Source organism: Pelophylax lessonae (genome assembly GCF_965119305.1).
Source record: "Pelophylax lessonae genome assembly, chromosome: 6".
Lineage (NCBI taxonomy): Eukaryota > Metazoa > Chordata > Amphibia > Anura > Ranidae > Pelophylax > Pelophylax lessonae.
The window spans coordinates 108,505,437-108,527,438 of NC_138773.1; the positions used below are offsets into that span (position 1 = coordinate 108,505,437).

Sequence of the window (22,002 nt, forward strand, 5' to 3'; positions counted from 1 at the left end):
GAAACAAGCATGTTGTAAACAGGTGTTAGAAAAGAGTAAAAATTCTCTATACTTTTTCAAAGTCAGTGATTCAGACAGCATTGAAGTCAAAAAATCTGCCTGGCAGCCAGAGAACTAATTGTCTCATAAAGAGAGGTCCAGTCCATATGCAGGTCTCATGACAGGTGTACTTTAGTGACAACTCTAAGTAAGTAAAGTTAGAAAATGTGTGTAACTTACCGTATCAACTGCTTTATGGCAAGTTCTGCACTGTAGTCTATTTAACATCCTTCTATGTGGGATTCCATCAAGCCCCCAAAAACGTCCAATCTAACATACACATTTTCCCATGCTGGTAATGTCAAGCAGGATGCTTTTCATGGCCTAATTGTTCATTCTTACTAGAGTGTACCTTTATATGTTTCAATTGGATATCATCCAATTTGTAAAGGTTCAAAACCTCTACATGGTGCCCCCTCTCCTTTAAATTCAAATTCTAAGGACAGTGTCATCTACTCACTAAAAACTAAGATAGCAGTAGTTAATGCACATCTGTAGTGCTACCTGTTCTTGTACAGGACATAACAGCAAACACAGCAGATAAAACTCAGTTATATTTTAATTTTTTTGCCAAACTAAAATTACCTATCCTACTGAAATTACCTATTTACAGAGTTCAATTGCTGAAGTTCCAATTCACACACAAATGAGTCAGAGCCATGACTCATCTCTCTCCCTCCTGCAGTGTTCAGATTTTAGTACCAAGTTTCAATTAGAAAGAGAAAGCCTAAAGGCAAACAGCTTTTGCTGTGCCTTCATATTGGAAAATGTTCTGTGAATTTTGTTTCATATGTACAGCCTGTATAGAATGTGTAAATGTAAACAAATCTTTTATATCAGATTGGCATCTTGATTATATCAGATTGGCAGCTATGCTAATATATATATATATATATATATATATATATATATATATATATATATATGAGGATAGATACATACATACATAATGTATATATATATATATATATATATATATATATATATATACATACACATTATATATACATTTCAGCATGTTATTGGTTTTACCTAGTTAATAGAATTTTATGTTTAGAAAGCAAAGCAGCCTGTTAATCAAATCTGCTATCATTTTAAAACAGTATTCAAAACAAAAGGATGCATAAACAGCTTAAACTGCATGTATGTGAACCTGTAAAGGGATTTGTTATGCTGTTCTGCAAGTCTTGTAATTGACACAACATTGCCACACTGCTCAGCCTTAACAGGTAATATAACCATTTCCTATATAAGGGTCATACCTATGCATTTTTAGTGCGTTTTTACAGAAACACACTACGGTCCATTTAACATGGTTTCCTATGGATCTAGTTCAGTTTTGAGCCCATGCATTTTTTGGAAAGGGTCAGGGACTTTTCACTCGCAGCAGATTGTGTTTTGCATGTAATAGACTTCAATGGGATTGCACCAAAAACACAAGTTTCGTTTTTGTAATGCATTTTGCTTTTTATGGTAGTAACAAAATATGACAAGGTGTTAGGGTTAAATGTTAGGGTTAAGGACTACGATTAGGGTTAAGGACTAGAGTTAAATATTAGGGCTAGCAGTAATTGTTAGGGTTATGGTTAGCGGTAATTGTTACCCTAGCTAACATTTAACCCTAACCGTAGCCTTCAACCCTAGCCCCTAACCCTAACATTTATCCCTAACCCTAGTGCTTGACTATAACCTTCGCATTAAACCCTAGCCCTTAATCCTAACATTTAACCCTAACCCTAGCCCTTAACCCTAACTTTAACATTTAACCCTTACCATAACATTTAACCCTAACCCTAGCTCATAACACTAACATTGAACCCTACCCTTAACTCTAACATTTAACCCTAACCCTAGCCCTTAAGCCTAACCTTGACATTTAGCCCTAACATTAAAACCTAACACTAACTCTTAACCTTTTACATTTACCCTTAACCCTAAAATGTAACCCTAGCCCTTAACCCTAACATATAAACCTAACCCTAACATGTAACCCTAACCCTACCCCTCAACCCTAACCTTAACATTTAGCCCTAACCCTAACCTTAACATTTAACTCCAGCTCTAAACCCTAACATTTAACCCTAACCCTAGCCCTAAACCCTAACATTTAACCCTAATCCTACCCCCTAACCTTATCATTTAACTCTAGCTCTTAACCCTAACCCTACCCTTAACCCTAACATTAAACCCTAACCCTACCCTTAACCCTAACATTTAACCCTAACCCTAGCCCTTAACCCTAATCTTAACATTTAGCAATAATCTTAGCCCTTAACCTTAACATTTAACCATGGCCCTTAACACTAACATTTAACCCTAACCCTAGCTTTTACCCTTGATTCCCTACTGACAGCTGAATGTAAACAACAGTTACCCGGCTGTGTGGGGGTACCCCCCCAATCCATACCAGACCCTTCAGGTCTAGTATGGATTTTAAGGGAAACTCCACATCAAAATAAAAGGGACAGGGACAAGGCGCTTTGGGGGAAGCCCCCCTACCCAAAGCACCCCCCCCATGTTGAGGGCATGTGGCCTGGTATGGTTTAAGAAGGGGGGAAGTACTTGTTCATCCCCCCCTTTCCTGCCAGGCTGCATACTCAGATAAGGACTAGGGATGATCAAACTTTTGAAAAGTTTGGTTCGGCCAGAACACCCGAACTTCCCGAAAGTTCGGGTCCGGATTCCAGAACCCCATTGAAATCAATGGGACCCGAACTTTTGTAATCAAAAAACACAATTTTGAAGCCCTAAAACCCAACAAATGCCCCTAAAAAGTGCCTAGGGTTCTGGGTCATGCCCCAGGGACTATTAATCACACAAAAAAAGTTCTTAAACATTGTCGTTTTTGATAGAGAGCCAATTATTGAAAAAATTATTGAAAAAAAAAAAGAGATTTCTTTGGATATAGTGTCGGGGGGGGGGGTCTAAAAAGTGTACCTGTGAAGTTTCAGCTCTGTAGCATGTCCAGAACCAGAAAAAAAAGATAATTTTTCTTAGAATTTTTAGTAGAGCAGGGATGTGACTCCGCTCCTTTCACACCTGGGCGTTTTTGTTTCAGGCGTTTATTGGGCATTTTTTGGGCGTCTTTGGAGGCAGGCATGACATCTGAACTTCTGTGTAGGGGTATATATACACACACACATATATGTATATATACACATACACACATATAGGTGTGAAAGGAGCAGAACACCATCAATGCGCTAATTAAATAATTTGTAGGGATAGGGTTCGGCTCCTTTCACACCTATATGTGTGTATGTGTATATATACATATATGTGTGTGTGTATACAGTATATACCCCTACACAGAAGTTCAAATGTCATGCCTGCCTCCAAAGACGCCCAAAAAATGCCCAATAAACGCCTGCAACAAAAACACCCAGGTGTGTTTTTTCAGGCGTTTATTGGGCATTTTTTGGGCGTCTTTGGAGGCAGGCATGACACCTGAACTGCTGTGTAGGGGTATATATATATATATATATATACACACACACATATATGTATATATACACATGCACACATATAGGTGTGAAAGGAGCGGAGCCCTATGCCTGCAAATTATTTAATTAGCGCATGGATAGGGTTCCGCTCCTTTCACACCTATATGTGTGTATATATACATATATGTGTGTGTGTGTGTATATATACCCCTACACAGAAGTTCAGATGTCATGCCTGCCTCCAAAGATGTCCACAAAAAAGCCCAATAAACGCCCAGGTGTGAAAGGAGCGGAGCCACAACCCTGCTCTATTAATAATTCTCAGACAAATGATCTTTTTCTTCTGGCGGTCACCCTGACATGGATGAGTTGGATGAGTTCAGTCACCCTGGCATAGCAGTCAGAGTCAGTTCCCCCTAAACTACACTACGGTCACCCTGACACTTAACACTTTCCCTACAGAAACTAGATTTTTTTAATCTAACTATAGTGGTATATAGTACCCTAACTACACTAGATATCTCTTTCCTCACACTAATAATTGCTAAATGACACTTTTGCAGCAGGAGTAACAGAACTGTTTCCACTCTCTTCCAGAGTCTCTCTATTACAGTGCTAGAGATTTGGCGGGGCTATGTTATATACTGGGGGGCGTATTCACTACTGATTGGTCTCTGGACCCCCTAGTCACTCCAATCACATTCCTAGCATACTCCTGCCCCCTCAATTGGCTTTTACTCACGTTTCTGGTCCAATCACAGGCTTTTAAAGCCCAGTTCCTGTCCCATTGCATTTTGTGCGGTTCTGGTTGCCGAATTCCGAACTTTTAACACAAAAAGTTCGGAATTCGGCCGAATTTCGAACAGCCAATGTTTGGGTCGACCCGAACCGTTCGATCATCCCTAATAAAGACCTGGTATGAATTTTGGGGGGACCCCATGCCATTTTTAATAAAATTTTGGTGTGGGGTTCCCCTCAAAATCTGTACCAGACCTGAAGGGCCTGGTATGGATTGGGGGTACCCCAACGCTGTTTTTTTTTTTTTTTTTTTTTTAATGCCGGCATCCTTTTGTTTACTTTCAGCTTTTAGCGTGAATCCCACAGACAGCTGATAAACCATTGGCTGTTAAAGAGGTTGTAAACCTCCAAAAAAAATTTTTGGAAAAAAAAACACCTGAAAGACAAACACATAATGAGCTAGTATGCATCGCATACTAGCTCATTATGAAATACTTACCTTATAACGAAGCCCCGAAGTGCCGACCGCTCACCTCTCTCATGGGCGACATGTTCTGTCGCCCTTCTTCCGGGTTTGCGGCATGCGGGCATCTGATTGGCTGGAGCTGCGATTACGTCACTCCCACGCATGTGCGCGGGAGCCGACGGTCACAGAACAGGGCTCTGAAGGAACAGCACCAGCGGCCGTTCCTTCAGAGCACATGCGCCATTGATGTCACTGGCTGCATTTAAGGTAAATATCTCCTAAACGGTACATGTTTAGGAGATATTTACAGTACCTATAGGTAAGCCTTATCATAGGCTTACCTATAGGTACAACTCGCAGAGGAGGGTTTACTTCCTCTTTAAGGACACGGCAGCCACCTGATCCTTAACCATTAGTCGCATCCAAGTTGCACCCATCCAAAGTAGCATCAAAGCCGTGACAAGTGTGAACGGAGCCTTTCCTATTACCAAAAATAAAATTGCAAAACGCATCAAAAATGCGCCGGAAAAAAAAATCAAACGCAACCTTCATAGATGTGAACCTAGCCTAAGTTGTACAACCTGCTTACATGCTGGATAAGGAGTAAGCATTTCATTTTCCAATAAGCAGACAAGAATCAATTGTGTTAGTACCTTGACAATACATTACAATAAACATCATTGGAGGCCATCAAAAGAATGGAAGAACACAATCATAAATCAGTTGGCAAGTAACAAAGGCCATTTATATGTATTTCAAATGTGTACTTAGCGGTTTTCTAAGTTCTATGTGCTTCACATTTCCCAAGTTTAAACTTACTTAAGCAAATGTACTAAGGAGTACATATTAAAAGAGGTGGTGTGGCACTACCACAATCATATAGCTGCTTTAAAAAACAAAAAAAGCTGTGCATATTTGTAAAGAACAGACACGTGCTTTACAAATGCTCATTGTGCTACATTAGCTTTAGAGATGTAGCACCCTACAGGTAGGTGCTAGGTAAAAGTATTGTAGGCCTTGGCTGCCTAACAGCAGGGCCATGATTTCAGCTGGCTGTCATGTCTCCCAGGTATGTCTGTTGAGAGGGGAGTCTCCCCACTGGCTCCATGAGAAGATTCTCATTGGGCAGTGAAGGAAACCCAATCAGAGACACACTCAGGCCTGTATCTACCCCAGAAGGCAGATTCTGCCGCAGAGGATTCTGGGAGTGGGTATAAGTTCAGAGGGAACGCATGACGCAGCATCTTTGGCGGGAAGCAGAGTCCCAGAAGGGAGAGTACAGCTGTCTCTCCTCCTGTCAGAAGGATCGGGTGTTCCGGGTGGCTGCCTGGGAATCCAGAGAATGCTGAGTTGAGCTGCAGAGTGGATCCGGTGTGCCGAGCACCAGTGAAGGAAGAGGGGTTCAGTTCCAGGAGAGCCTGCCAAGGTCGTGAGTACTATGAACTGCCCCTAGGGGTCTGCCAAGTGTAGAGGGGACCACTCCAAAGAAGGTTCCAGGGATCCAGGAGTCAGCTAGCTGTAAAGGGGGTGCCTAGTCAGAGGACCCTGAAGTGTTAGAGGGGGTACCTAGTCAGAGGACCCTGAAGTGTTAGAGGGGGTACCTAGTCAGTGGACCCTGAAGTGTTAGAGGGGGTACCTAGTCAGAGGACCCTGAAGTGTCAAAGGGGGCACCAGTGGTTGGGCCCTAAAGAGTCAGTGTACAGTGTGCAGTGTACAGAGTTAAGAGTTGCAGCAGCACAAGCAGGGACAAGGAGCTACCTCAGCCAGTGAAGGGTTGGAGGGAGCTGTTCAGTGACTTTTGATCGAGTGTCAGGAGCCAAGAGTTCTACAGTCCTGGATCAGCGCTAGTGGCCATTTTTTGTACAAAGTCCTAGTTAAGCCTAGAAGAGCCAGAGGAGTATCCCACTCATTCTCGTCTCCCATCCCCAATATACAATAAACAAAACAAACCAAATATGTCGGAATGGTCATTGTCTCAGTTCTCAAACCTGGGTTCACAACTTAAATGTGTTGGGAGTGTTACCGGTGCTAATGGCAGACCCAAGGCCTGGAAACATTGCTACAGAAGTCTGAAGTCAGCACAACCAGCTCTCCTTCAATCACATAGTTCACTTTATTGCATTAAAGTCTAACTAAAACTTTGTTTTTTAGTTTTGGAAAAAGTGGAGATGGATTAGAAACCCATTCAGTTTTTATTGCTGTCTGTGCCCCTGTTAAAGCAATTGTATCCTCACCGAAAAAACAAACAAAAAAAAAAACAATGCAGGACAAAGGCATAACGAGCTAGTATGCAATGCATACTAGCTCATTATGAAATACTTACCTTAAAACGAAGCCCCGACACGGTAGCCCGGACACCGCTGAGGGAGCTGTCACGTTCCCTCAGCGTCTCTTCCGGGTTCAGCCGCTCCGTCGCTGTGGGTGGCCGGCAGTCACTTTCTGGCAAGGAGCCGGCAAATAGCTCTAAAGGTCCGCTGGACCTTCAGAGCGCATGCGCCAGTGGTTTCAGCTGCATGCAGGGTGAATATCTCCTAAACCTTGCAGGTTCAGGAGATATTAAGTTTACCTATAGGTAAGCCTTATTATAAGCTTACCTGTAGGTAAAAGGTAAAAAAGCGACGATACTTCCGCTTTAAGGAGATTCAACCTCTCTATTTGTTCTATTTACTGTTATCATTGAAGGTGAAAGTAAATAAAATCCCAAATTTTGGATTGTCCCCAGAAAAGTAATAGAGGGGGAATCTTCCAATGGGGACTCTAGTTCTGAAATTCCCTTAATTTGCAGGGATTTCCTCTCACTTCCTGTTTGGCTATGGGACAGGAAGTGAAGGAAAATCTGTGCAATGGGACACAGATAGAGAAAAAAAATCTGATGGGTTATAACCCTCTCTTACTGTATCCAACAAAAAAAGTTTGCCCAAAGTTCTACTTTAAGCTAAGAGAACTCTGTAAGCCCCACAACCTCAATACTGTAGCAAGCATTTTATGAAATGACTGCAATACTGCGCTGTGTAGCAGAGAGCGAATAGCGATATCTGATCTCCATTATAACTCAGCCCCTTAAGTGGTTTCAATTTGTATCTTTGCATTTATAGTGTGCAGCTGGCTGTCTGCTCGCAAAATACCTGTAGTTGGTGGTATTTTTTTTTTCTAAATGGCTATAAATCTGAGTCTGTTAAAAAGGCAGGCCATATGGTTACTAGTTACTAGTAAACATCCACAGGGGCAGTACAACATCCAGTAGTTATACTGCCCAGAACTGTGTCACAATAGGCTATAGCCTTGTCTAGCCACTTAAGCCCCGGAGGATTTGGCTGCTCAAAGACCAGGGCCTATTTTGCGATTCGGCACTGCGTGACTTTAACAGACAATTGCGCGGTCGTGCGACGCTGTACCCAAACAAAATTGACGTCCTTTTTTTCCCACAAACATAGCTTTCTTTTGGTGGTATTTGATCACCTGTGCAATTTTTATTTTTTGCGCTATAAAGATAAAAATAGCGTCAATTTTGAAAAAATAACAATATTTTTCAAATTTTTTTATATGAAATTCCCCAAAAAAATTTAAAAATCAAAATTTTTTAACATTTAAGGCCAATTTGTTTTCTGCTACATATTTTTAGTAAGAAAAATTGCAATAAGCGTATTTTGATTTGTTTGCGCAAAAGTTATTGCGTTTACTAACTAAGGGAAAGATTTATGTAATTTTTATTGTATTTTTTTAACTAGTAATGGCGGCGATCTGCGATTTTTTTTTGCAGGACTGCGACATTTGCGGCGGACAGATCGGACCCCTGACTAACATTTTTGACACTTTTGGGGGTACCAGTGACATTACTACAGTAATCAGTGCTATACAGATGCACTGTTACTGTAAAAATGAAACTGGCAGGGAAGGGGTTAAATTTAATAGTGATCAAGGGGTTTAGTGTGTCCCTAGGGACGTGCTTCTAACTGTCAAGGGGCGTGGCTTTTGATGTAACCACAGAGACATACGATCCTACATAGCAGGATCGTATGATATCTGCAGTTACTTCAGGGAGAATGACAGGCGGCTTTATTTACATTAGCCACCTGCCTTTCTCCCTCTCCAGTGGGAGATTGCGAGTGACTGGCGGACATAGAAGCCGCTGGTCACTCGCGCAGGGATCCCAGTGAACGAGCAGGGGCAGGAGCGCGCCTCCGGCGGTGCGCGCTTGCCCCCTATTGGCTGGCGGGCGACTGACGTACCGCTACATCACTTTGCCCGGGGGGGGGGCTGACCGCCGCAGTATATGTACTTGTGGCGGTCGGCAAGTAGCTAGACATACTGTAAAAAAATGTACAGAATCATGTTAAACATGTTAGGGTACACTGGGGAAGGACTAGCATGTCTGTTATTGCCATCTGTAATTTTTTTAGGAGATTTTCCCTTAATTCCCATCAAGACATTTATACTGACAAAGCATAGTTTTAGTACAGTGAACTGCTCTGGTGACACCCATGCTCATCAATTCTTGTATGGTCATCACAGGAAAATGAGGGAGAATCTCCCAAATACTAGAGAAACCCAGGACGCTTGGTATATAGATTTTACCAATGACCTCTTATGGTGGGGATCTTCCCCTCTCCGTCTACAATGCAAGCCTCTATTTAGTTTAAAGAGGTGCGGGAGGGTGCGTTGCAGAGCTCTGACCTTGGAGCAGTCATTGGTATATATGATTAATGTAGAAGATAGATACAGGCCCATGAAAAAGCAAATGTTAGAAAAGCCTCAGGGAATGTAAAAAATAATTTTTTGATCCTTCATATGGTATGGTCATCTACTGAACCCTTATTATCTATGGTTCCAACCCCTATTGGATCTTTTATTCCTGAACAATCAGCTTGTTGAATGAATCTCAGCCCATGTCAAATACAGTAATGTGACTGAACCGTCCTTTACCCAGCTTGGGTGCTTCCATCAGTGTACAGCTTCCTCCAGTCTCAACATAGGAACCAGATATTATAGCTAAGTATACAAGACTAGCCAACAATAGCTTGTACATGCAAACGGAAACCCAGCATTTATATACCACACAATCAGGTAAGGCTGATCACATTATTGTATGCAAAGGAAACTGTATGCATGAATATATTTAACATAACTAAGGGACAGCCAACATAGTATGCTACTCCACCTCTAGCAATTAATAGCCAACAGTGATTTAATAAACATCAACTAATTAACAACTAGCAACCTAAACCAGCCTAAGTGACCAAACCATTCAGCACCTACAACCCTGAATACAAACTTCTGTACAATACAGATTATTACAAACACATAGATGAGCAGACAGACAGAAACAATAGGTGACTCCATTACCACAATTAACAATGGGAGACATATTTAACAGAATAACACATAACACCTTAATACAGAAGGAGACCTCAAGAATCAGGTAGCTTTGAGCTGATGATATTAACATCTGCTCTGAGTATCACAATCTAAATTAGTCATTGCTGATTATCACAATCTAAAGTAGTCATTGCTGGTAATGGGGAATTTAGACCCTAAATATGGATCCCGGGCCTAGATTCTCAGAGTGTGAGTGTTTTGGGGAGACATGGCTTTGAATCAGAAAAAAGACCACTCCAAGTTTCCCCCAAGGCATACACCTCCCAAAGAGTAGTGTTCCCTTAAAAGCCAGGGCCCATAGTCAGTGGGTAGGAGGCTGCCCTGCAGTCCACTCCAAAAGCCCCTGTCCTGGCTGAGTCTGTCACAAGTAACATTTCCAAATCACCAGAAACAGACAGCCTGGCTTAAAGGAGTTGTAAAGGATAAAAAGCCTTCTGTGTGTAGCAGCCTCCCCAGCAACCCCTAATACTTACCTGTGCCCCCTCTCTGTTCAGCAATGTCTCCGAGTCCTTCAGCCTCTTCCTTCTGATTGGCTGAGATACAGCCACGGTGCCATTGCCTCCCATGGCTGTCAATCAAAGTCAGTGAGCCAATCAGGAGAGAGAGGGGGACAGGGGCCGAACGGCAGCTACATGTCTGAATGTACACACGGAGCAGCAGCTCGTCCCAGTGCCCTCATACCAAGCTGCTGCTTGCTGTGGGGGCACTCAATAGGAGGGAGGGCCCAGGAGCAGGAACGATGGACCCAAGAAGAGGAGGATCCAGGCTGCCCTGTGCAAAACCAACTGTACTGGGCAGGTAAGTATAACATGTTTGTAATTTTTTTTTTTAAATGAAACTTTACAATCACTTTAATATCTGCTACAGTTCCAAATGAGGATGACTTTTACTAAAATTATCAGTCATTGCAGATTGTTTATTTGGTTACTGATAGGTCACTGAATGAAATAATTACACTGAACAAAAGTATAAATGTACCACTTTTGTTTTTGCCCCCATTTGTCATGAGCTGAACTCAAAGATCTAAGACTTTTTCTATGTACACAAAAGGCCTATTTCTCTCAAATATTGTTCCCAAATCTGTCTTAATCTGTGTTAGTGAGCACTTCTCCATTGCCAAGACAATCCATCCACCTCACAGGTGTGGCATATCAAGATGCTGATTAGACAGCATGATTATTGCACAGGTGTGCCTTAGGCTGGCCACAATAAAGGCCACTCTAAAATGTGCAGTTTTACTGTATTGGGGGGGGGGGGGGGTTCGGGGAGGTTTGAAAACCAGTCAGTATCTGGTGTGACCACACATCTCCTTTGCATAGAGTTTATCAGGTTGTTGAGTGTGGCCTGTGGAATGTTGGTCCAATCCTCTTCAATGGCTTTGCAAAGTTGCTGGATTTTGGCAGGACCTGGAACACGCTGTCCTATAAGTCGATCCTGAGCATCCCAAACATGCTCAATGGGTGACATGTCCGGTGAGTATGCTGGCCGTGCAAGAACTGGGATGTTTTCAGCTTCCAGGAATTGTGTACAGAGCCTTGTATCATGGGACCGTGCATTATCATGCTGCAACATGAGGTGATGGTCGTGGATGAATGGCACAACAATGGGCCTCAGGATCTCATCACGGTATCTCTGTGCATTCAAAATGCCATCAATAAAATGCACCTGCGTTCCTTGTCCATAACATACGCCTGCCCATACCATAAGCCCACTGCCACCATGGGCCACTCGATCCACAACGTTGACATCAGCAAACTGCTCACCCACACGATGCCAGACATGCTGTCTGCCATCTGCCCTGCAAAGTGAAAACCAGGATTTATCCATAAAGAGAATACCTCTCCAAAGTGCCAGATGTCAGCGAATGTGAGCATTTGCCCACTAAAGTCGGTTATGACGACGAACTGCAGAGAGGTTGAGACCAAGATGAGGACAACGAGCATGCAGATGAGCTTCCCTGACACAGTTTCTGAGAGTTTGTGCAGAAATTCTTTGGTTATGCAAACCGATTGTTGCAGCAGCTATCAGGGTGGCTTGTCTCAGATGATCTTGGAGGTGAATATGCTGGATGTGGAGGTCCTGGGCTGGTGTGGTTATACGTGGTCTGCGGTTGTGAGGCCGGTTGGATGTACTGCCAAATACTCTGAAACGCCTTTGGAGACAGCTTATGGTAATAGAAATGATCATTCAATTCACAGGCAACAGCTCTGGTGGACATTCCTGCAGTCAGCATGCTAATTGCACACTCCCTCAAAACTTGTGGCATTGTGTTGTGTGATAAAACTGCACATTTTAGAGTGGCCTTTTATTGTGGCCAGCCTAAGGCACATCTGTCTAATGCTTTTCAATCAGCATCTTGATATGCCACTCCTGTGAGGTGGATGGATTATCTCGGCAAAGGAGAAGTGCTCACTAACACAGATTTATACAGATTTGTGAACATTATTTGAGAGAAATAGGCCTTTTGTGTACCTAGAAAAAGTCTTAGATGTTTGAGTTAGGTTCATGAAAAATGGGGGCAAAAACAAAAGTGTTGCATTTATAATTTTGTACAGTGTATTTAAGCCAGTCGTGTGAATGCTGAAAAACGCCCCATCGGTGTAAATAGCCAACCACATTTAACAAAAATAGAGGCATACATTATCTTGTATAAGTATGACTTTATTGAACATTATTAAAAGGAATATTGTATGTGGCAAACTTCTTGAATGTATGGTATATTTAATGCACAGTTCAAGAATAGCCTATGCTCATATAGCTAGGTCGTTTTGTGGGGCCCCACTATTTTGCTAACATTGCCATGTGTAAGATAGCACTGTGGGACGTTATTTGAATTGTTTTTTTTTTTTTGGTAGATGGCCATGTTAAATCAGGAAATAATTGATGTATTACATTAGCCAAGGTTTCCCTTATAGATTACTTTTTATTTTAGAAGTTTGTTAAACTATATAGTTTATGGATAATAATGTGTAGACAACTCTTAATTGTTAGCTATAGATCAGGATGCGTATATGTTTTTTTTTTCCCAGTAACTTACAAAAGCCTTTTAGTGCCTGCTAGTATATACTGTTTTATTACTTTTTACTTTTCTAAAAGCAAGGACTAATTAAAAAAAAGAGTTGTTCGCCATAATTCCAATTCCAACAAATATTCAAAAAACAACCAATCTTTACACATATTTACAAACAATTGCTTTAAGCTTCAAAAATATGGCAAAATAATTTCTAAACTTTATGATCATGCCTGATTGCTGGAGTATGCTTATTGATGACATACCGAAGAAATAGCTATGTTGCAAATGAACCAATATTTTAGAGGTTATTAATTACCAAGAATCAGTGATATAATGGTAGCATGGGATGCTACTGTATGTGCTAGGTTCTGAGCTACTAATCCATTTAATTAGGAAATGTATTTAAGACTGGAATATGTCACCTGAAACGGAGAAAGGATTGGTAGGTTCTTCTCAATGAGCTTGAAATGGCTGGAGTCAATAATGTTGTCTATCTGTTCACAGGTAATACCCTTCGCCAACTGTCCTGTACTAGAAAAAAAATTAGGTAGGCACTCCACCAAGGGCTTTAAAGAGGGAGAGGAGGGGATAGACAGAGAGATGAGAACAGGGTAAGAGAGACTAGGAGAAGAGGGGAGGGGAGGGGACAAGAGACAGGAAGAGATTATTGCAAGGGAGTAAAGAGTAGGCAGAAAGATAAGAAACAAATAGGGGAGGGAAGGATAAGAGTGGTGGGGAGTAGAGAAATGAGAGATGAAAGAGGAAATGAGAAGAAGGGAGATTAGAGTAGGTTAGAATAGAGCAAGATAAACAAAAAATGTGAATTGGTGCAATGGTTGTTAATCATTTTTCTCTTTTTACCATCTACATAAAACTAAAAAAACAAATGCCAGATCTAAAAGAGTAAAAAAGTCACAATCAAATAGTTCATCCAATCATGGGGTCTTTTAGCATTATTGCTGTTCGTAGCATGGGGCAAGCCTCAGGAAAGGAGGTAGAAGCAATCTCCAGGTACCATGTAAAAGAAAAAGATGCAGAGGCATCTCTAAGTGCAGACTGATGGAAAATGTATTCAGCACGATGTAGGAGAGCAACTCACATTTTTGCACTTACATGCCTATTTTATCAACAAAAATGTGAGTTGCTCTCCTACATTATGCTAAATGCATTTTTAATCAGTCTGCTCCTAGAGGTGCTTCTGCATCTTTTTCTTTTATATAGAACAGGGCGAGAGAAGAGGAGAGGGGAGACTAGGGGAGACTAGAGTAGGGTGGAAGAGGGCAGGAGAAGAGGAAAGTACAGTCTAAGGGGAAGTGATGAGGCAAGGGGAGGAGAGGAAAGGAGAATATGGGAGACTAGAGTAAGGTAGAAGAGGGTAGGAGGAGAGGGGAGACAAATAGAGGAGTCTGAAAGAAGAAGAAAGGAGAGAAGAGGAGACAAAAGAAGAAGAGGCGAGACTAGAGTAGAGTAGAAGAGGGCAGCAAAAGAGGAGAAGGGAATCTGTGAATAGAGATGAGATTAGGGGAGGGGAGGAGAAGAAAGAAGAAAATGGGAGACTACAGTAGGGTATTGGAGGGCAGGAGGAGAGGAGAGGGAAATAGGGAGTCTGAAAGACGAGTTGAGGAGAGGGAAGGATAGAAAAGGGGAGACTAGAGTAGGCTAGAGAAGGGCAAGAGAAGAAGAGAGGGGAGGAGAGGAAAGGAGAAGAGGGGAGACTAGAGTAGGGTAAAGAAGGGCAAAAAAAGAGGAGAGGGAGTAAGGGGAGTCTGAGAGGAGAGGTAAGAAAAGAGGAGAGAGAGTAAGGGGAGTCTGAGAGGAGAGGTAAGAAAAGAGGAGAGGAAAGGAGAAGAGGGGGGAGTACAGTGGAGTAAAGGAGGGCAGAAGGAGAGGGGATGAAAGAACAGGAAAGAAAGAGGGAGAGGAGACGATCAAAGAAAACTCAAGCAAAGTGGAACTGCAGCCCAGAGTGACCAAGCAGACTTCATCCTTCATTTAATGAGAAAATGAAGTAAGACATCTGATCAGGTTCTGTGTGCAAAAGTTCCAGATTTGCTAAGTGATTAATGATACAAATAAATATTGAATTGTGTATCACATTACCTCAGCAGATTCTCCAGTGTTGTTTTATTAGTTAGCAACTCAAATAGAAATAGAGCCTGAAAGAAAGAAATCAATAATGTTGAATAACTCCACTTGGTTTGAGGGTGGTAGATTGGTTAACATTATTTACATACACAGCTTTGTTTAGATCAGAATTAGCAGGTCCAGCTTTTCCAACTTTTAGACTTTTTCAAAGTTAAAATAGGATTCCTGTGATAGTGGAAAATAAAACCATAACTATAACAATTTTTTCTTTATTTTGGATATTTTGGAGAAGTGTTACAACCTCTCTTAGGTTTTTACTGCTGTGTGTGTAGCTCGGCAAGGACCAAGTCTTTTGCAGTCTGCATCCCTACTTGGAAAATTACACTTATTATATGTCTGGTCCTCAGAAGGGGAAGCGAGTGGAAATATTCTATAAAGCGTAACTCTACTTTTGTTGAGAAAAAAACATTCCCCTCTGGGTGATCTCTGTACATTACAAGGATTTTAACAAACTTTGTTGCAGATTCCTATCTTTTAGTATTCTGAAGAAATCATTGTGTGCTTGTCTGTATCCATGTGGGAAATTAAGTCTTCTGGGAGTGGTTTCATAATTGTCAGTCAGCTGTGCACCTGCAGGGCTCTAATGAGGAATTCTGCTGGGCCTGCATCCCTTTAGCCGTGATTTCCTATTAGAAGTAGCTCACACAAAATTACATTTTTGTTGCAGGGGATGCCTGAAATCTGACTTATATCTTAGTGCAGACTTCTGGAAAAATCAATGAGCCAATCACACAAGCAGGAAATGATGTTTCTGTGTACAGACCACCTTCAGGTAGCCATATTGCATTGCATTTCAGAAAATTAAATTGGAAGTGTTTGCAATTGTATACACTATGGTATTTTTTTGTTAATTGCTATTTTTTTACCCTTTAAAGCCATAGAACATCAGACTAAACCACATCCAAAACTGTCTTGCATGGTAGAACTAGAGGCATCAACAATTTTTGTGAAAAAAAATATATATACAAAATTGCAGCGCTGGAAAAAAAGTGATCAGGGCAATCACTCACCCTTCTTACTGTTAAAAAGTTCATAAAATGTCATAAAATTTAACACGACTGTCCAGTACAGGATTCACAGATGTACCACTTTGGTGTATCATGTAAATAAAAAACGAGGAAGTCCAACATAGCGTGATACGAGCAAATTAGGGGGGAAGGGTCATATTAAGTAGGCATTTTAACAAGGTAGTTTGTATGGCTCCGTCATCACACCTTCAAATCTGACAGTCAATACCTCCAAGGTTCAGTTCTCACAATCATCAATGAGAGAGACACCAGTGGTTTAAAGTTGAATCCCATTTATTAAACGTTATGACAACAAATTAAAACACGTGTACTCTCTCGCGTCACGCCGCTGCATAGACAAAACAGCAGCCGCGCAACCAGGATTGGCAACCATGCCCAACGCATTTCCAATGAAAGTTGATCATCAAGAGGCCATTTGATGATCAACCTTAGTTGGAAACGCGTTGGGAGTGGTTGCCAATCCTGGTTGCACCGCTGTTTTGTCTATGCAGCGGCGTGACACTAGTGAGTAACCGTGTTTTAATTTGTTGTCATAACGTTTAATAAATGGGATGACAGTCAGTGTGTGTCAGTGAGTGTTAGTGAGGGTCAGTGAGAGTCAGTGTGTGTCAGTGTGTGTCAGTGAGTGTCAGTGTGTCAATGTGTGTCAGTGAGTGTGAGTGTCAGTGGGTCAGTGATTGTCAGTGGGTCAGTGAGTCAGTGAATGTCAGTGGGTCAGTGAGAGTCAGTGAGTGTGAGTGTCAGTGGGTCAGTGTGTGTCAGTGAGTGTCAGTGAGTGTCAGTGAGAGTCAGTGTGTCAGTGAGTGTCAGTGTGTCAGTGAGGGTCAGTGAGTGAGTGTCAGTGCATGTCAGTGACTGCGTGAGCATCAGTGAGCGTCAGTGACTGCGTGAGTGTCAGTGTGTCAGTGAGTGTCAGTGAGAGTCAGTGTGTCAGTCAGTGAGTGAGTGTCAGTGCGAGTCAGTGAGTGTCAGTGAGCATCAGTGAGTGAGTCAGTTTGTCAGTGAGTGTCAATGAGTGTCAGGGAGCATCAGTTAGTGAGTGTCAGTGTGTGACAGTGAGTGTCAGTGAGTGTCAGGGACTGCATGAGCATCAGTGAGCATCAGTGCGTGTCAGTGACTGAGTGAGTGTCAGTAAGCATCAGTGAGCGTCAGTGAGTGTCAGTGACTGTGTGAGGTTCAGTGAGTGTCAGTGAGCGTCAGTGACTGCGTGAGTGTCAGTGAGTGTCAGTGAGCGGCAGTAACTGCGTGAGTGTTAGTGAGTGTTGCGGAGTACCAGAGGGTGAGAAAGTAGAGTTAGGAAGCTAGAAAACAGCCACACAGGACAGACTTAAATTACTGAATCCCCATCAGATTAGATTAGTAGGTACAATGCCCGGCGGGTGTGGAGATGCGATTCGGTGTAAATTTTGTGGCATGTATACGTTCCTCTATCAAGAGATCAAGGGCGAATACAACTGCACAAAATGTAAGCACGTTGCTTCCCTGGAAGCTCAGGTCCTGAATCTAGGGAAGCAACTGACAACACTGAAAAGAACATCCATACTGAAGGAGAGCTGGGAACGTACCCGACAGGTCCACAGAGGGCGGAGATACAAGGGTGCAGGCATCAGAACAGAGTAGATAGGTAACAGGAGGGATAGAAGGGAGCAAGGCAAGAAGGCCGGTCCTGGGCTGGAGCACCCCAATAAATACGTCCTGTTGCGTGATGTTGAGAAAACCAGTCAAGGACCAGCATTGCTTGAGCAGAGCGACGCCCCTAGCTGCCAGGGGAAGAACTCCTCCAGTGAGGACGGGAGAAAGGGAAAGGAAAGACAGGTTCTGGTGGTAGGGTACTCAATTATTAGAAGGACAGACAGGGCAATCTGTCACAAAGACCGTATGTGCCGAACTGTCTGTTGTTTAACGGGCGCTCGGTTCGGCACATCACGGATCGGGTGGACAGATTACTGGGTGGGGCTGGGGAAGACCCAGCTGTCATGGTACAGGTGGGTACCAATGATATAGGCAGAGGGAGATGGAGAGTCCTAAAAAATGATTTCAGGGACTTAGGAGCTAAGTTGAGGAGTAGGACCTCCAAGGTAATATTTTCAGAAATACTACCTGTACCTCGAGCCACACCAGAGAGGCAGCGGGAGATTAGGGAAGTTAACAAGTGGCTGAGGAGCTGGTATAGTAAGGAGGGTTTCGGGTTCCTGGAGAACTGGGCTGACTTCTCAGTCGGCTACCGGCTCTTTAGTAGGGACGGATTACACCTAAATGGGGAGGGTGCAACCGTACTGGGTGAGAAGATGGCCAACATCTGGGAGGGTACAGTTGTAGAATTAGCCAGCAGGGAGCAAGGTTCAGCGGGCACAAATGGGGACATTAGCGGTAGGTTGTTCAGAGTTTCTAAATCCAAGGTGGGTATGGGGAAAAATCACAAGAGCAGCCTGAAAACAACATTGAATGAGAATATAGTATGCAACCGGACAAAATTACGAGGTTTGTATACCAATGCTAGAAGCCTGGCCAACAAGATGGGAGAGTTGGAGCTGCTGATGTATGAGGAGGACTTAGACTTTGTGGCATTACAGAGACTTGGTTAGACAGCTCTCATGATTGGCTGGTGACCATTCAGGGGTATTCCCTTTATCGCAGAAATAGAGAAGGTAAAAAAGGGGGAGGGGTATGTCTGTATGTATATTAAGAACAGTGTACAGGTAAATATGAGGGATGATATTAAAAATTAAGCTATGGACGAGGTAGAATCCCTATGGGTAGAACTTTAAAAGGGAAGGCACTATGGGGAAAGTAATATTGGATGTATGCTATAGGCCCCCAAACCAGAGGGAGGAGGGGGAGGCGGACCTACTCTCACAGATTTGATTGGCAGCAAGGATGGGAAATGTCATTATAATAGGGGACTTTAATTATCCAGATATAGACTGGGCAGAAGGAACCGCGCATTCATCAAAGGCTCGGCAGTTCCTAAATGTTTTGCAGGACAATTTTATGGGTCAGATGGTGAACACACCGACAAGAAACAATGCGGTACTAGACCTACTGATTACCAACAATACAGACCTGCTCACGGATATAGAAATACGGGGCAACTTAGGAGACAGTGACCATAGGTCAATAAGTATCAGTATTAATTCATAGTAACAGGAAACACAAGGGTAATATAAGGACACTGAATTTCAAAAGAGCCAACTTCCCAAAACTGCACTCTTTGGTAGAAAATATCAAATGGGATAGAACCCTGGGAACAAAGAACACGGAGGAAAAATGGGAGTGCTTCAAGAGCATACTAAACAAAGAGATTGGCCAGTGCATCCCAAAGGGAAATAAATTTAAAAGAGCAAAACTAAATCTTGGGTGGCTAAACTCCAACATAAAAATGCATATTAACACTAAAGAAAAGGCCTTAAAAAAAAAAAACAAGGCTGAGGGGTCATTGGCAGCATTCAAGCATTACAAAGAGTGTAATAAGAAATGTAAAGGTGAAATCAAGGCGGATAAAATAGAACATGAGAGACATATAGCGGAAGAGAGTAAAAAGAAAAAACAATAAATTCTTTAAGTATATAAATAGTAAGAAAGAGAGGCCAGAATACATTGGCCCCATAAAAGACGACAAAGGGAATCTGGCCACAGAGGACAGAAAGAAGGCGAAAGTGTTAAATAATTTCTTCTCTTCAGTCTTCACAAAAGAAATGGGGGGGCTACACTAAAGAATGAATGAGACATACTCTAAATCATACTATTGCCACATCCCTGTAGTGACGTAGTAGAGAAAAGAGGAAAGGGGAATGAGAGAATCCCCTAATTCAATGGGGCCTCTCAAATATGTTGGGACTTTATAGGCTACTAGTAAGTACTGATCTCGGTGGGAATAAATGTAACAGTCATCTAATTAACTACCTCCCACCCGGCCATAGTACATATACGGCCGGGCGGGAGTCTCGTCCTTCTGAATGGACGTTCCGGAACGTCCTTCAGAAGGAGAGAGATCGCGCCGCCGCGGGCACGCGCAGCGGTGCGATCTCGATGTGCCTGTGTCCCTCGGACACAGAGCGACATCATTCGGCAGGAGGGCCCTGTGATTGGCCCTCCTGATCACATGACGGCTGTGTCCAATCACAGCCATCGTGTAATGTAAATAGAGCCGTTGTAACGGCTTCGATCTCTTCTCCTCCTGACAGATCCTGTCAGTGAGGAGAAGATCAGAGGATCTGTGCTGCTGCGGGGGTGATCAGTGAGTATTTCTAATTACTCACTGATCACAGGGGGGGTCTGTGCTGGTAATCAGAACATTGATTACCAGTGCAGCCCTGGGGAGGGGGAGGGGTGCCACAAAGCCACCAGGGATGCCCACCCATGACCACCAGGGATGCCCACTATGGCCACCAGGGATGGCAAGCAGGGCTCAGAGAGCCCCCCAGTGCCCTCCCTATCAGTGTTGCCCACCAATGGCATCTATCAGTGCTGCCCACCAGTGCCATTATTGCCATCTATCAGCGCCGCCCACCAGTGCCCATTATTGCCCACCAGTGCTGCCTATCAGTGCCCATCAGTGCCCCCCATCAGTGCCGATCAGTGCCACCCATCAGTGCCGATCAGTGCCGATCATTGCCGCCCAACAGTGCCACTATCAGTGCCCATCAGTGCCCATCAGTGCCGCCAATCAGTGCCCATCAGTGCTGCCTATCACTGCCCATCAGCGCTGCCTATCAGTGCCCACCAATGCTGCATATCAGTGCTATCTATCAGTGCCACATATCAGTGCCCATCAGTGCTGCATATCAGTGCTACCTATCAGTGCCCATCAGTGCTGCATATCAGTGCCACCCCATCAGTGCCACCCCATCAGTGCCACCCCATCAGTGTCTCCTCATCAGTGCCTGTCAGTGCGGCATCATCAGTGCTCATCAGTGCAGGAAAAAACATATCTATTTACAAAATTTTATAACCTAAACAAAAAAACTTTTTTTTTTTTTCAAACTTTTCAGTCTTTTTTTATTTGTGCACCAAAAAAGAAAAAACCTGGCGGTGATCAAATACCACCAAAAGAAAGCTCTATTTGTGGGGAAAAAATGACACAAATTTGGTTTAGGTACAGCGTTGCATGACCGCGCAATTGTCATTCAAATTGCAACAGCGCTAAAAGCTGAAAATTGGTCTGGGAAGGAAGGGGGTTTAAGTGCCCTGTATTGAGGTGGTTAAAATATATCATTTATTTAACATGAACATACACAGAATGTAACAGTAGACATGTATTCAATAAAACATGGTATATACATGCATATAAATCATAAGACATAGTCTTTGACCACTGGAACCCCAATGCCTCTAAAAACTAAGGCAACTCATATAGGTATATGATAAATCATGATAAATCATGATGAAAGATCATAGAAATGTAGGGTTCACTTGTGGTAGACGTGGAATCGCGACACATTTCGCTTGGCCGCTTCCTCAGCCGATTCCTGAAAGGTTGTCTATAAACCGGGACTTTTTTGATTACCCGTTATTCAGAATAGGGTGTCCAGTCTATATGCAAGCATATCTCATATGGCTTCACCATTATGTCCCTTATTAGCCGCCAAAAGAATGCTGGTGGTCACAAATATGGTTGTAGGGAACATCCGTTTGTTGCAGAGGAATCGGTTTGTCCAGTGCACCCTTCACTTTAAGGCAAATGCTCAGGAAGTATTATATAAACGGAAGAAAAAAATGGTCCTATGTGAAAACACCAATGACCTCTCCTCAAGG

At 42.9% G+C, this 22,002-nt stretch overlaps 1 protein-coding gene across 1 annotated transcript in view; it reads right to left on the reverse strand.

Annotated features, from left to right (window-relative positions):
• OTOA (otoancorin) overlaps positions 1–22,002 on the reverse strand; it is a 189,430-nt gene that overhangs the window by 59,946 nt on the left and 107,482 nt on the right. The window contains exons 16-17 of the mRNA XM_082261710.1: positions 15,176–15,231; positions 13,498–13,606 (exon numbers count right to left, since the gene is read on the reverse strand). Coding sequence (XP_082117836.1) covers positions 13,498–13,606; positions 15,176–15,231 — 165 coding nt within the window. The remainder of the gene's footprint in view (positions 1–13,497; positions 13,607–15,175; positions 15,232–22,002) is intronic.